This window comes from Mesoplodon densirostris, chromosome 2 (genome assembly GCF_025265405.1).
Source record: "Mesoplodon densirostris isolate mMesDen1 chromosome 2, mMesDen1 primary haplotype, whole genome shotgun sequence".
Lineage (NCBI taxonomy): Eukaryota > Metazoa > Chordata > Mammalia > Artiodactyla > Ziphiidae > Mesoplodon > Mesoplodon densirostris.
In genome coordinates, this window is record NC_082662.1 from 84114178 (window position 1) to 84129626 (window position 15449).

At 34.1% G+C, this 15449-nt stretch overlaps 1 protein-coding gene across 3 annotated transcripts in view; it reads left to right on the forward strand.

Annotated features, from left to right (window-relative positions):
- Positions 1-11213, forward strand: part of MTF2 (metal response element binding transcription factor 2) — an 82901-nt gene extending 71688 nt beyond the window's left edge. For all 3 annotated transcript variants that reach the window (XM_060090131.1, XM_060090130.1, XM_060090132.1), the window contains exons 10-15: positions 1083-1150; positions 2738-2908; positions 6668-6773; positions 6887-6939; positions 7051-7155; positions 8649-11213. In XM_060090131.1, coding sequence (XP_059946114.1) covers positions 1083-1150; positions 2738-2908; positions 6668-6773; positions 6887-6939; positions 7051-7155; positions 8649-9006 — 861 coding nt within the window. In that variant the 3' untranslated portion in view covers positions 9007-11213. The remainder of the gene's footprint in view (positions 1-1082; positions 1151-2737; positions 2909-6667; positions 6774-6886; positions 6940-7050; positions 7156-8648) is intronic.
- The last annotated feature ends 4236 nt before the right edge of the window (positions 11214-15449 follow it).

Sequence of the window (15449 nt, forward strand, 5' to 3'; positions counted from 1 at the left end):
TTTCCCTAAAGTACCCAATACACTGAGAATGGGCTCTCAGTGAATGTTGAATGAATGTACTTAATTGTCACTTGGGTTCATGTTCTAGCTCTCTAGCTAACCAGCAGTGTGAATTTAAGCAATTTAACCTTTACATCTGTTGACTAATCTGTAAAATAAAAGTAGATGACTTTATGAGTCTCTTCTATTTCTAATATTCTATTTGACAGATTTGTTTGTTCTTTTTACTTGAAGAAGTTCTGAGCTTTGGGAGTTTCAACTGGTAAAGAAAATTACTAGTAGTAATTTTGAAAGTCAGTGGTGATATTTTGGAAGTTTTTTGTTTGTTTGTTGTAGTTTTTGTAGCTTTGAGGATGGTCTTTTATAACTTAATTGTTTTTCTGTTGGGCCCTAGTCTTTAAACTTTGAAGAAAAGGCAGAAATGACTCTGAAAGAAACTTTCTGGAACAAAATAGAATATTTTCTAGAATTGAATGTTTAGATTTTAAAATGGTATGTGATGATAAAAAAATTAGCCATTTTGGGGTTTAGGGCTAACCAAAGTCTATAATTGTTATGAAAATAAAATCCCCAAATTTACATTATTTTTTAAAATTATAGAGATTATTGGTTTGTGTTAGAAGTATTGGGAAATAAAATGGCATGTTTCTCCTTACTTTTTATATTCTTTCCTGTTAATATTTATTAGAAGCTTTTATGGTTGATATTAAAGTAATTCTAATGTATTATTACTTTCCCAGGTTATAGAATTAAAATAAATTTAATGATAGCTAATAATAAAATCCCATTTTTATTGTATTTTACAGTTTATAGTTCTTGCAGGCATATCATTTGAGCTATACAAGTATTAGTAAAGAAACTAGTGAAGGATTTGTACTCCCTTTTTTATAGGTGAGAAAACAAGCCTTGAAAGGTTAAATGGCCTTAGGTCACATAGCTGGTCAGTGAGGACCTGGAATTAGAATTTAGATCTGACTACTAGTCAGTACACTTTTCTTCTGTATCGCATTGCCTCTATCTAGCACCTGTGTATTACTAGTTGATGAAATTAGTGCATTAAATTGTTTCTTGATACTTCACAGCTGGCAGACACACCAAAATCTGAAAGATATGAGCATGTTCTGGAGGCATTAAATGATTACAAGACCATGTAAGTTGATTTATTTTATGTATCCCTATGAGGGAGATACTTAGCAAGTATAAGGAATAATGGCATTAAGAATTGTGGGATTGATTATAGAGTTAGTACATACCATTTTAAACCTTTTAATGTCCTCTTCTCTTTCAGTCAGAGTAAAGCAGTGATTCTCAAAGGCTGGAGAAGGGAAGATCAGTCCTCTGGGAATGGTGGATGGGAGGCATTATCAGTGTCTCAGGGGAATTTGGTCAGTTCAGTTGAAAAAGCATACTCAATAATGACTTGTTTTTATAATTTAATCTACCGAAAGTAAAATAAAATCTTGTTAGCTGGTAGGAATATGCAAAAAATAGGGGGATATAGTATAGAGAATGTGGGTTTTAAAATGATTGAGGTCTTCTGTGTTTTTAAGTTTAGTTATTGCCATCATTTAGAGGATAGTAGTATTAGTTTTTGATAATTAGTAGTATTTTGATAAATAGTATTAGTTTTTGATCTAAGTTTTTGATAATTAAGTTACATTGTCTGATACATTCTTGTATAGATCTTTCCCTTCTTTTTTTTTTTAAACCAGCATATCTATGTCTCTTAAAAATATTTTCAAAATGCAATAGAAATAATTTGTTAAATGTATATGCTGGTTCCAACCAACTATTGAATTATAACATTTTTGTTTGTAGCAAGTTGCTTTTTTTGAACTTAGCAACATCTCCTCATTAAAAAATGTTACAATTACAAGTGGCTAGATCTTTAGGCCAGCTCAAAAAGCCACGAGCAGTTACAGTGCCATAAAAATACTTTATGGAACAATGAATTCTGTAATCCAACTTAATGTGCTTGAAATACATTTGTTCCTGTTATGGTAGAAATGGGAGCTCCCCTTTCTCAAACCTATATAAAAGTGGAAGAACAATGTAAGCACTTGGTAGTGGTTTTTATGGCCAGGCATGCTCTAGTAGAGTTAAGAGGCTGTTTTAGAATAAGGACCCTAAGGACTTTGGGAAAGGATTAAGGAGCATATTTTTCAGAAACTCAGGCCCACACTGAAATGTCACTTCTCTGCTCCAGGTTATTTCCAATTCCAGATCTGACATACTAGACACTCCTTTTATTTTCTGGGCCTCTAGGATTGGTCTCCTATTTTCTTTTCCAATGCTTTCACCGATTACTTTCTGGCCAGGGTTTCTCTCCTCACAGATCCACTTTGAAATAGAATTATTCTTTTCTTAAACCTTGTTTGAGATGTTTTTGACAAATGACACTAAAAATAAGGAAAAACATATTGGAACTAAAAAGACACCACTCTCTATTCTTCATTCTAACTTTAAAAAGTTAGATGCCACATTTTAAAAAGAAAAGACATGTGTTCTTCTCCCTTCTGATACTATTCCTCTCTCCCTACTCCCCCATCATATCCTACTATGGACTGGCTCTGGGGCAGATAAGAATCTAAGAAAGCAAGGGGCAAAAAGTCAGTTTTTCTAGTATTGGGTGGACTTTCATGTGTAAAGGCTTTATATCTTAAAGTTATAACTTAGGGTCTGCCATGTATATGTGTTCAGTTTTTAAATTTTTAGTTAATTTTTTTTAAAAATTTAGGTTTATGTCTGGGAAAGAAATAAAGAAGAAGAAGCATTTGTTTGGGTTGCGAATTCGTGTTCCTCCTGTGCCACCAAATGTGGCTTTCAAAGCAGAGAAAGAACCTGAAGGAACTTCCCATGAATTTAAAATTAAAGGCAGAAAGGCATCCAAACCTATATCTGATTCAAGGTAAAAGTTGATCTGTGGCTTAGTTTTTCTCATTAGCTTATTTGTAACTAAAAGTGTGTGTTATTTAGTCTCATTAGTATATTTGAAAGTACAAGTGGCAGTGACCCTGATTTGTTTTCCTGTTTATAATTTCTTGCTTGGACAAGGTACAAAGAGTTAATGCTAGATGTTTATTTATTTACGTTTAGTTCTAAGGCTTTCCATGAATAGGCCCTATTGATTTTGTTAGCGAACAGCTTAAGTACTGGCCTGTTCATTTGTTTGTTCATTTCTCATTCGTTTGTTCATTCATTCCATTTATCAGGCACTTTACTAAGTGCTGGAGATATAATAACAAATGAGACTTTCTTTCTGCCCTGATGGGGTTTACATTATAGTGGGGAAGGAAGGTGATAAACAAGTAAAATAATTACAGATCATGCTAATACCATTTAGGAAATAGCAAACAGATTCAGACTGTACTGGGATGGATAGAGATGTAGGGGGCTACTTTAAGAAGGAGGCTTAAGGGAGGCCTATTTAAGATAGTATTTAAGAATGAGAGTGACCTAACAATGTGAAGAACAAAGGGAAGAATATTTCAGGTAGCAAAAGTAAGTGTGAAGCTGTGAGGCATGTTCTAGGAACTCACAGAAGGCTACTGAGGTGTGAATGAGGGCTAGAGAATAGCATCAGGTGCTAGAAACGTTGGGTAGGCCTTGGTCATATAGAGTTTTGTAGGTCTCATAAGGAGTTGGGGTTGTTTTCTGAGAATAATGGGAAGCTATTTAAAGATGTATGCAGATTGAATTATCCTTTAAAAATACTTCTTTGGGTGCTGTTTGGAAAACAGATATCAGTAGAGGTAAGAATAGAAACAAGAAAAAATTGACTCGTTCACTTTTCTAGGTGAGAGATAAATAATGGTTGCTTATGTAGGTGTAGGTAGTAGCAGTCAAACAGAAAATAGATTCAAGATCTCCACTGGAGGCAGAATTTGCTGGCTTTGCTAATGAATTAAATTTCTGAAAGGAAGGGAGAAATGAAGTTACACAATGCCCAGATATCTGGCTTGAGCAACTAGTGGATGGTGGTAACTTATCAAGATCTGGAAGAACAGATTTTGGCAAGGTGAATAAAACATTCATCTGTTTCATACTCATTGAGTTTGAGATTCTTATGAGGAATATCTAAGTGGTGATGATGTTAGATATAGGCAGTTGGGTATGTAAATCAGGAGCTCAGGAGAGGTCAGGACACATGATAATAAATTTTGAAGCTGATTTATAAAGCCATGAGAATGGATGAAATTACCTAGAGAGAGAGGGGAAGAGAAGAGAATGTGACCCAGAATAATGTCCTGATATCATTTAGAGTTTTGGAAGAAGTGAAATAAATGAAGGAGACTAACGGAAAACAATCAGTGAAATAGGAGGAAACCAGGAAAGTTTGATGTCATGAAAACCAAGTGAAGGAGAGTATTTCAAGAAAGATATGGGTGTATTAAACAGTACTGAATGTTGTTGTGGAGAGGCAGGTTAAGATGAGAGAAGAATGTTCATTGGATTAGATAACATTCTGTTATTAGGGACCTTGACAAAAACAATTCTGCTTGAGTGGTAAAAGTAGAAGTCAGATGGGAGTGGGTCAGTGTGATCGAATCCAGCACTGCCCAATTTACGTGTCAAAACTGGGCTTTTTCTACAATAAGGGACATGGGCGGATTCAAAATGATGATGATGATGATAATAAAGGAAAAGGGGGAAAAAGGAAAGAATCTTTAAAAATTCTGAAAGAGAAGGAAGAAAGTGGAAAAGGGTATGTATCATCAGCTTTCAGAAGTAGTTTTACTCTACTGTAAAGGGAATGGAAGCTGAATCAATGATTTCTTTTTAATAGATAGAAGATAATTGTAACTTGTTTTTGTGTGTCAGTGGAGAAGAGAGTGGTATAGGAGAGGGGGAGGAAACTAAAGATATTGTAAAGTCTTAGAGAAGCCAAAAGGGACAGGATTTAGAGCCTAAATATGGGCATAGCCTTTGATAGGAGGACTTACACCCTTCTGTTGAAATGGGGTGAAAAAGGAAAAGGTGGGTACAAATGCTGGTTCTGTTTTAGATTTAGCATTTGGAAGATGACTAAAGTTATTGCTTGGTAACTTCTGTTTTCTCAATGAAATGATGAGGGAAAGATAGCTGAGAGGGAAATTTAAGGAGCAAATACAAGGTATGAGATAATCATCTTGGAGAATAAGAAAATGTAATTACAGAGGGTTGATAGTACTTTATATCCATTTGAGTTGGTAATAAAGTAGATACTACTTTAAGGGTTTGTTTTTTCTGAAAGAAAGAATACTTACTCCTATCACTTTCAAATTTTATCATTAATCTTTTGCTAACAGTTGCTTATACTATGAATTAGAAAAAGATTTCCACAATCTTTCTCATTCCTATCGTGATTTTGATAGGACACTTTCTTTGTCTGTGGTAGCTATAAGGTTTTCGTTTGATGCCACCAGGTAATGGTTCAACTTTCTCTAAAGGTATTCTCAGTTTCTTCTGGGACCTATGTATGAATTGGACTAAAGTGTATTTTCTTTAGTCCAGGGGTCCTTTATAAATGTTAATGTGGATCATTTTTCCAAAAAACAAAAACAAAAAAATATATACCCCATCCATCTTATCCTTGAAACTTTTGATTATAGTTCTAGTTATGCTTCTCTACGTTCTCCTTCCTTGTATTTCCACCTTTATTTTCCTCAGCCTTAGTTTGGTGTGTGGAGGGATAGTCTTTCTTAGTTTTCTCCAGTCACCTCTTTCTAGCCTATTATATAATATTGTTCCTTTACCTTGTTTTTAAATTGAATGTTCCTGGATAATGTTCTTATAGCACTTAAACCATTTTATTCTGCTTGTATACACGTTTGTCACCTTCAAACTATATTGTGAACCCCTTAGCACAGGGAATGTCTTTGTATTCCTATTGTTAGTATCCCCTTTATATGGAGATGTTTGTTGAATAAATGAAATGGATGTTCTGTGTATTGATATTTGCCATTCTTCCCTTCTATTAATTAGAGATGTTCTTGACCTATTGCTTTTTTCCCCTTCCTATTGCTTGATATTTGCCTTTGTATCTCAAAAATGGTTTTCTTGATCTTTCTAATTTTGTTCTTGAATGACTCCCCTGCCCAGTATGAAGGATTCCTTCTTCCTTTACATTCACCCACCCCGGGCTTCATTCTCTTTCTGATTAGCATCATTTAGGAACCCACAGGATGTCCCTGTTTATACCTGCTGTATTTTAACATAGATACTTCCTGGCTCCATGAGGTTAACTACTAAATTCGTAATCACTTTTAGTATAGTAAATTCTTGAAACATCCCCCAGGTACCTACATAGTAACAACCTAAATGAAATAATTGAACTTTAAGGAGTTTTTGAATCTTCCATCTAACATAGTAGTATTTTTTTGTTTCGTTTTATGTTTTTTTAAAAAAATTTTAGGTGGTATGTATTTTTCAGAATCATATTAGAGAACTTTTTTCTTAAACCTTTTGTATGTAAATATCTCTTAAGAAATATTTAAATTAGAATGTATTATCTATGAACTTGACTAAACTTGTAGATTTAACTTTGTTGTTTTTATATTACCATTAATGTAAAAATATAAGTATAATCTAATTATTACATAAGTAGAGCTATGATAGTGTATATTGTCCATTGTCTTTTTGTTTTCTTTGTGCAGAGGTTAAATACATAAATGGTTTAATGTTTCAGGGAAGTAAGCAATGGCATAGAAAAAAAAGGAAAGAAAAAGTCTGTAGGTCGTCCACCTGGCCCATATACAAGAAAAATGATTCAGAAGACTGCTGAGACACCTTTGGTAAGAGGATATATTGGCATATGTTCTCAGAGAGGAAGTCTGCTTGAAATTACTTAGAAACTAATATCTTTACTTTAGAAACCATGCTTTGAGTGTGTGTTTTTATTTTCCAGGATAAGGAATCAATTACAGAGAATCCTACTTTGGATTTACCTTGTTCTATAGGGTAAATAGAAAGTTATTTTCTCCTACCTTAGGAATTTTCTTTTGGGGGGAAATTAGTATTTCTACTGTTATGTAATATAGTCGTTATACCATTTAAATTCTTTTGTCTCAGGAGAACTGAGGGAACTGCACATTCATCCAATACCTCAGATGTGGATTTCACGGGTGCTTCCAGTGCAAAAGAAACTACCTCGTCTAGTATTTCCAGGCATTATGGGTAGATATTTTATGTTCTTATTCTTGACTAATTTTCCTCTAAACTTTTTCTTTGTAAAGTGGTGATTAAATAAATTTTTAGCAATTGAAAGTGATACAAGTTTGTCTTTCAGCTTTTGAGACGCAATCTATATGTTGATTCCTTAGGTTGTTAATATTCATCTGAATATTTTTGCTTTTCAGAGCACAGACATTAAAATTTTCACATTTGTCAGGAATTTTGCTATGTACACAGAGAAGAGGTATCCTGGTGTTTATAGGTGTGCTGTTTTCTGTGAGACCTTTTTATGCTTCTAATATACAAGTGTGGATATTTTTTTTAATAAGTTGGAATCAGGAACACAGATCCTTTTATTAATAAAACAATTTTAAACTCAGGATTTTTATCAATAGTAGACTTCCCCTCTAATATTTTATTTAACCTAACTCTTCAGAAGGGCAACTTTTTCCTGAAGTTTGATGTATCAGGTAAGAAAAGTTTAGTTTACTTGGGGCCAGAGCTGTGAGCTTCTAGGTTTTATACTTCCTCTTGTTTAATTTTTGTTCACAATTCAAAAACTGCTCTTGTAAATCATATAAAATTCTAAGTATTTAAAGGCTTAAAATGTAATTCATTTTTAAATGAATTGTGAATAATAATAATGTGAGCTTTTTTTTTTTTTGCCTCTTGCCAAGCATTGTGTTAAGCTTACGTATGCCTTGTTTTTTTTTGTACATCATCTTATTTAATTCTTAAAACAATCTTTTGAGTTGTTCCCATTTTGTAGATAAGACAACTGAGACTTAGAAGTTTTTTGTAACAAGCCCAAGATGGCATGTTTATTAGCAAGTATACAGAGCTGGGATTTTAACTTTGGCAGTATGATTATAAAATCTTTGAATTTAGCTGTTGTGCTATATTTTGACTTTGTTTTATAAAATCATTATATTTCTGAACTCAAAGATTGTCTAGTTCAGCCCCTTCACTTAATCTCTTCCCTTAAGAGAGCACAGAGGACAAGAGATTTAAATTTGGCCGATATCATATTGAGCTAGACCAAAGGTACCCTGACATCTAGTTTAGGCTATTTCTTACTTAACAGTAGGCCTAGAATTAGTAACGAAGAGAATCTTTATACTAGTTCTGCCATCTGTTTAAGCACATGGAAAGGTGTCTTGTATGTAGTAGGTGCTTATTAAATGTTTCTTGCATTGAATGAATGAATGAATGAACTGTCTTCTTTTTAATGATAAAAACGTTGACAAGACCTGACTTACAGATCCTCTTGGTAAGAATTTGCCTCGTTGGCCTCATAAATCAAAAATTTCCTCTGATTCTTTTAAGCTTAATAGTACATAGTTAAGGAAGAAAAGCTCTTCAAAGGTCAGCCTCAAGAAGGTGATTGAATTTAATGAAGGCGAGTGATAATCCATTTTATATAGCATTTGTTGTTTTGATTTGGCTGATTTTTATGTCAGCAAGGGTAGACAATTGTGGCCTTTTTTGTTCTATAGATTATCTGACTCCAGAAAAAGAACTCGTACAGGAAGATCTTGGCCTGCTGCAATACCACATTTACGGAGGAGAAGGGGTCGTCTTCCAAGAAGAGCACTCCAGACTCAGAACTCAGAAATTGTAAAGGATGATGAAGGCAAAGAAGATTACCAATTTGATGAACTCAACACAGAGATTTTGAATAACTTAGCAGATCAGGAGTTACAACTAAATCATCTAAAAAACTCCATTACCAGTTATTTTGGTGCTGCAGGTAGAATAGCATGTGGTGAAAAATACCGAGTATTGGCTCGTCGGGTGACGCTTGATGGAAAGGTGCAGTATCTTGTGGAATGGGAAGGAGCAACTGCATCCTGACTGTAGGACTGAACATTATGTTCACTGCACTCTCATTTTCTGTAGGTACAGTTCAAAGCCCTAAAGGAGTCTGGCTTTTACTATCTTTCTTAAAAAAAAAAAAAAAAAAAAAAAAAGGTTAAAAAAAAATCACATAAGGAGATAATACTAGCCTTAACATGTACTTGTCAATGTTATGGATATTGTCATAAAAAGATATCTTTTAAAAATCAGAACAGAGACTTAATTTTTTAAATCTTAAGATTTGTAGAATGTTTCTAGGATAGGATATTAAAAATGATTCAAACCGATGCATGGTGTTAGATAATTTTTCTAATTATTCCATTGAGTCAGTTTTTGTGGTTAGTGGTTATCAGAGCAAACTTATCATGTAGATAGATAGCACAAGTATTTGGAGAAACATTGTCTGTTTTGTTACCAAAATGTTGGAAAAAATTTATTTCAATACCTTTTAGAATTCATAAAGTGCAGTGTATATAATGCCTACTAAAAGACTGTAAAATATTGAAATTTTCTTTCAAAGTGTAAAAAATATATTGAGCCTGTAAATTGCTCTGTGACTAGACTTCATTGTCGTCTTAATATATTCTTTGCATGTGCATATATATACACACGTGTGTATATATATGTGTGTGATTGATTATGTGACCTATGCAATACAAATTATGGGAATGGGCAGCTTTGGAGTATATATCCCATAATTCTTTTTTCAGGAATAGTTGCAGTATTTACACAGCAGCATTTCTTCTCAGGCTTTTATTGGGTGCTGTTGCTTGCTATGTATGAAGAGAAATGTGTCAGACAAGTTTAGTGTGTTCTGAAGAAGGGTGTGAACAACAGTGTTCATGGGCTTTTTCGAATGCTTTTCACTTTCAGTCCTTGTAACTCAGCTGTTCAGTACCTAAAACAAATTCAAATAGTATGAATATTATCTCCTACTAGAAGTAACGTTTTCAAGTTTTCATGGCACATTATGATTGTAAATGTCTCTCAGTTTTAACAGTAAGTCTATAGGAGTCCCGTGAAGATTCCTGAAATGTCTGTAGTAACTGTTAGTCATGTTGAATAAGTGTAGTATGAACAAAGTATTTTATTGCACAGGGTTAACAAACAGTATGTTGCCTGCAGAGGCAACTGCTGTTTTATTACAACATTACCTCTTGTTTTTATACAGCGTACCAAGATTTAAATTGATAACTTTATTTTACATGTGTTAAAAAAAAAAAAAAGAAAAACAGTTTCTTTTAGCACCAGTGTTAGAGCTGTCTTCTGTTTCTTTTTGTTTTGTTTGTTTGTTTTCTTTTTTAGCCAAAGAGTAAACAGAAGAATATTCTTATTTTGGTGGCTATTCATTTTACTCTTAAAAGTGATTGGTGGATTTTAGCCTAAAAATTGGAGAATTTGCCACCGAAATGAAAAATATGTAAAGTGTAGTGATTACAGAGCGGTTAAAAATGTGGGTTAGTGCTTATTTATTCCATTGATTGATTATTTGACTGTTTATAAGAAAGTTGCTTTATTTCTTTAAACATCTTCAAAAGATGACCTTTTCTTGTCACATTATAGCCAAAAGAAGCAGAGAACTTCGTAGTCCTGCATTTGGTTCCTGGTTGGCCAGGTATAAATGAGCTTTACAAAAGTGCAAATTAAGAACTGTCACTTCTGTTTACCTCCACCAAAACTTGATTTTCCCCTAGCTATTAATTTAAAGTTGCCTTTCCTGCAGCTGCAATATTTTGAATAACACACAGAGTTTGTGTTGATTTTGAATGTTTGTTTATATCTAGGGGTAATGGAAAATGTAAATCCCGTGTAACCTTATTCACTCCACGTGTATCATATTATTTCATTTTTCCCAAAGTCCTTTAATTCTAACTGAACACCAGCAGTATTTTTAGTAATTCTTTCTTTAGCATACTTGGAAGATGATTTATTAAGCTGAACTGTCTTTAGACGTAATTATTGTGAATGTCTGTTTTATTTTATCATGGTGGTTCACATGGCTCTGATGTTCAGTTTGTATTTTTGGAATTGCTTTACTTAGATTAAAACAGACCAACATTAAATGTGTGTATTTTTAAAAGAGCTAATGAGTTTTGCTTCTGTATTTGCCTGAAAATACACACTGGTGCAGTAGATGACGGCTTTTATTTAGCCAGGGAGACAAGGAGTTCTAGTTCCATTGTAAATATGTTCACTTGAATTAATCTTTATAAAACTTCGCTTTCATTTTCCTCTTGTCCCCCAAATAAATATTAATAATTATTGAATGTTCACCTTAAATGATCCTGTAAAGAAGTAAACTATGTTTAGCAGCTTGTACACTTTATACTTGAAAGACAATATATCTTCCTGTATCTACCCTGTCCCCAAACTTCAAAAAAATTCAGACTTTTCAACTTTGATTTCTTTTCTTCTTACGTATATACAAGGTGTCAGGGTTCATGTAAAAGGATTTCCTGTTTTTTTCTTTTATCCCTGAAAAGCTTTGCCCCAGGCTACAGAAAGAAAAGATGTAGAAATAATATACCTTATTCATTTTAATTCCATTTTTATTCAAAACAAATATATATATATATTTTTTAATTTTTTTTTTTTTTTGCGGTACGTGGGCCTCTCACCGTTGTGGCCTCTCCCGTTGCGGAGCACAGGCTCCGGACGCGCAGGCCCAGCGGCCATGGCTCACGGGCCCAGCCGCTCCGCGGCATATGGGATCCTTCCAGACCGGGGCACGAACCCGCATCCCCTGCATCGGCAGGCGGACTCCCAACCACTGCGCCACCAGGGAGGCCCAAAACAAATATATTTTATAAATACACTGATAGTCATGGATGAATATGGATTCTTAGGCCTTTAGGTGATCAAACTAGATCAGGATATGAGCTATCAGAGTTATTCTATAGATTCTATATATAGTTATTCTATAGATTCTAACGTGGGAGTGATGAAGACATCTTGCTGGTTATATTTTGTTTCTAAATGTTTAACAGAAGTGAATGTTCACTGATATGTGAGTTGAGGATATTTTTCCATGTTTTATTTTGCAAGGTATGTTTGGTTTCTATTGTGTATGTGTTAAGATTTCTATTAGTGTTGGTGTAGAACTAATTCTATGTTTTGGGCTACTTGACTGAGTTTTTATTAGGTACTATTAAGTTTTGGTTGGAACCTGATCTGACTTGTATAGTTATAGCAGACTTTTATAATCTGGTTCTAGAGTTGTTTGAATGATGAGAATGTAATGGCAAAGGAAGATGTCTGTGCAACGTTGGGAAATAGTAAAAATGCTTTTTTTGCATGGGGAAGTTTTCCTTTTTAATTATATTTGAGTACCTCTATGAATATACTCCCAAAAGTCTCCTTCAGTTTCTTTTGTGGCAGTTGATCAGTCATGTTCTTTCCTCAGGGAAATAAAAACTTGACAGTTAAATGTGAAGTGAGAACTTTATCATGGGATTCTTTTATAATTAGTAGCAGTTAAACTAGATATCTGTCTGATATAAATTTGGAGGTGGGAGTTTGCTGTGAAAGCAAACTGGCTCACTAAATAACAAGTAGATGGGAGCAAGTAACTTTTAAGTCGTAATATCAAAATATCTTGGAGCAATAACTAGATAAAAATATTATGCTCTCTTTATATTTAAAATTAGAATAAGGCTACAAATTAACCAGCTCAATTTTTTTCTCCCCTCGCCTCACTTCTACCCAACAAAATCCCTCTTTGCTTTTTTTATTTGGTCTCGCATGTGGGATCTTAGTTCCCCAATTGGGAGTGGAGGTGGAGTACTAACCAGTGGACCACCAGGGAAGTTCCCTTTTTGCTCTTAGCCCTTGCATTTTCTCTTTGTTGGAGATGATGCATAGATGCTTAGTAATAACTCCTCACTTTTGCAGTATCTTCAAGGAATGTGATTTCTTGTTCAGGAAAGTTTTCCACTGGATTTAAGCAAGCAAACAAATGAATAAAACCTTCATAGATGACAAAATGTACTTACTGCATAAAGTAAAACTATATCCTGTTTAAAATCGTAAGTTTAATTTCTGTTCCTTGTATTTACCAAAAGGTTTTGATCCTTTTTCTTCCCCCTACCCTATAACATGCTTTCCCAGTGAGGGGAATATGGGCACAAATTGGTTTATGGCATGGGGAGGGGGGGCCAAAAAAGTCTGAGATAATGGTCTGTGGCCCTCCAGAGCTCACTCAACTCTACCTGACAAAAACCTTATTCCTTAGTACTGAGTTACTTTCGTTGAGTTTTCTTGAATATCACAAGAGCAGCACTGACATTGAGTTAATGGAACATACACAAAATAATTTTAAGATCAGTGCTGTGAAACCATGGCAAATGTATAGCTATGTTCTGGAGGACTTTGATTGTTCAGTCTTGAACTCACATTGTGAGAGGTGGGTCTGCACATGTGTATTGGCTTCTACTAACTCCTTTGTGATGTCATTTATGTTTGATCCTAAGTGCTTTTGTGTGTGACCTGAGCTTGGAGAATTAAATAAAGCTAGTTTATATTTTGTTATTTAGTTTTCAAGGTTATTTAACCCATCACTAACTGTGTTAGGTACTGAAAAGAAAAAAACTGTTGACAATATCTGAATGAATATCTAGGAGCTAGTTAAAAGTAATTTTTTTCTATTAAGCAGAGGTTCAAAGTTAGCTCACCAAAAACAATTGTTTTAAGAAATTAAGTTTTTCAAATGTTTTACTTTTGTTGGAGAAATACCACTTTTGAATTTTTAAATATTTACATTGCTGTTGTTATGTGTTTATAAAAATTGCACATGTAATTTTAGAATCAATTTATATAAGTAAATAAATTACATTGAAAGTTACTCAAAATGAAGTTATAATAGCAGCATCCAGTATTAATAATATTGTACATACTTAGTGAAGGATTAGAATTTCCTATACAGAATTAGTGGAATGTAAGGAAATTTTTCCTGTACAGAATTTGAGACAAAAACAAGATTTTGTGAGAATTTGGGTCCCCTTTGAAAATACGTAAAACTTGCTTAGATACCCCTGAAGTTAAACTCCTTGAGGAGACATGGAAGTTTAAGGAAATGAAGCTTTTTGGAGAGACTTTTGGGAGGGAAAGCCTATTGGTTCATTTAAGATGGAGGCACAGTTTTGGTTCCTGTTACCCCTATATTGCCAAATCTCTTCTAGAACCCAAGAGCATATCTGTAACAGTTCCATTGCTTTTTTTTCCCCCTTTGGTGTTACAGTTTTGCATAACCATACATCTTAGACTTTCTGTGCTTTTCTTACCTCTGGATATACATTTTCCAATGAAGAATTATGCCATTAGAAACCCATTCTTTTTTTTTTTTTAACATCTTTATTGGAGTGTAATTGCTTTACAATGGTGTGTTAGTTTGTGTTTTATAACAGAGTGAATCGGCTGTATGTATACATATATCCCCATATCTTCTCCTTCTTGCATCTCCCTTCCACCCTCCCTATCGCACCCTTCTAGGTGGACACAAAGCAGCGAGCTGATCTCCCTGTGCTGTGCAGCTGCTTCGCACTAGCTATCTGTTTTACATTTGGTAGTGTATATATGTCCATCCTCTCACTTCGTCCCAGCTTCTCCTTCCCCCTCCCCGTGTCAAGTCCATTCTCTACATCTGCGTCTTTATTCATGTCCTGCCCCTAGGTTCTTCAGAACCTTTTTTTTTTTTTTTAGATTCCATATACATATGTTAGCATACAGTATTTGTTTTTCTGTCTCTGACTGACTTCACTCTGTGTGACAGTCTCTAAGTCCATCCACCTCACTACAAATAACTCAGTTTCATTTCTTTTTATGGCTGATTAATATTCCATTGTATATATGTGCCACATCTTCTTTATCCATTCGTCTGTTGATGGACACTTAGGTTGCTTCCATGTCCTGGCTGTTGTAAATAGAGCTGCAATGAACATTGTGGTACATGACTCTTTTTGAATTATGGTTTTCTCAGGGTATATGCCCAGTAGTGGGATTGCTGGGCATATGGTGGTTCTATTTTTAGTTAGAAACCCATTCTTGATACCTCTTTATAAACCACAGTTTGCTCTTTAAGCAACTTTTAAACCATTAAAGACCAGAAACATTTAAAATGCAACTTTATTGAAGATTTTTCGAGTTATGAAGTACTTCACGTTTTTAAAAACACTATTCTTAGCATGCTAACCTTTTCCTAATTACTGAGAGATTGTGAACGTTCATTTATTGTATGTTGCTGTAATATGGTGCTACTCTCAGGGATCCAGATGTGGGTAAGGAAATCTAGTCCGTACTTTTTTTTGGGGGGGGGAGGATTGATTGATTGATTGATTGATTGATTTATGTGGGTAAGGGAATCTAGTCCTTACTTTTTTGAACTTTATTTATTTATTTATTTATTTATTTATTTATTTATTTATTTATGTGGGTAAGGGAATCTA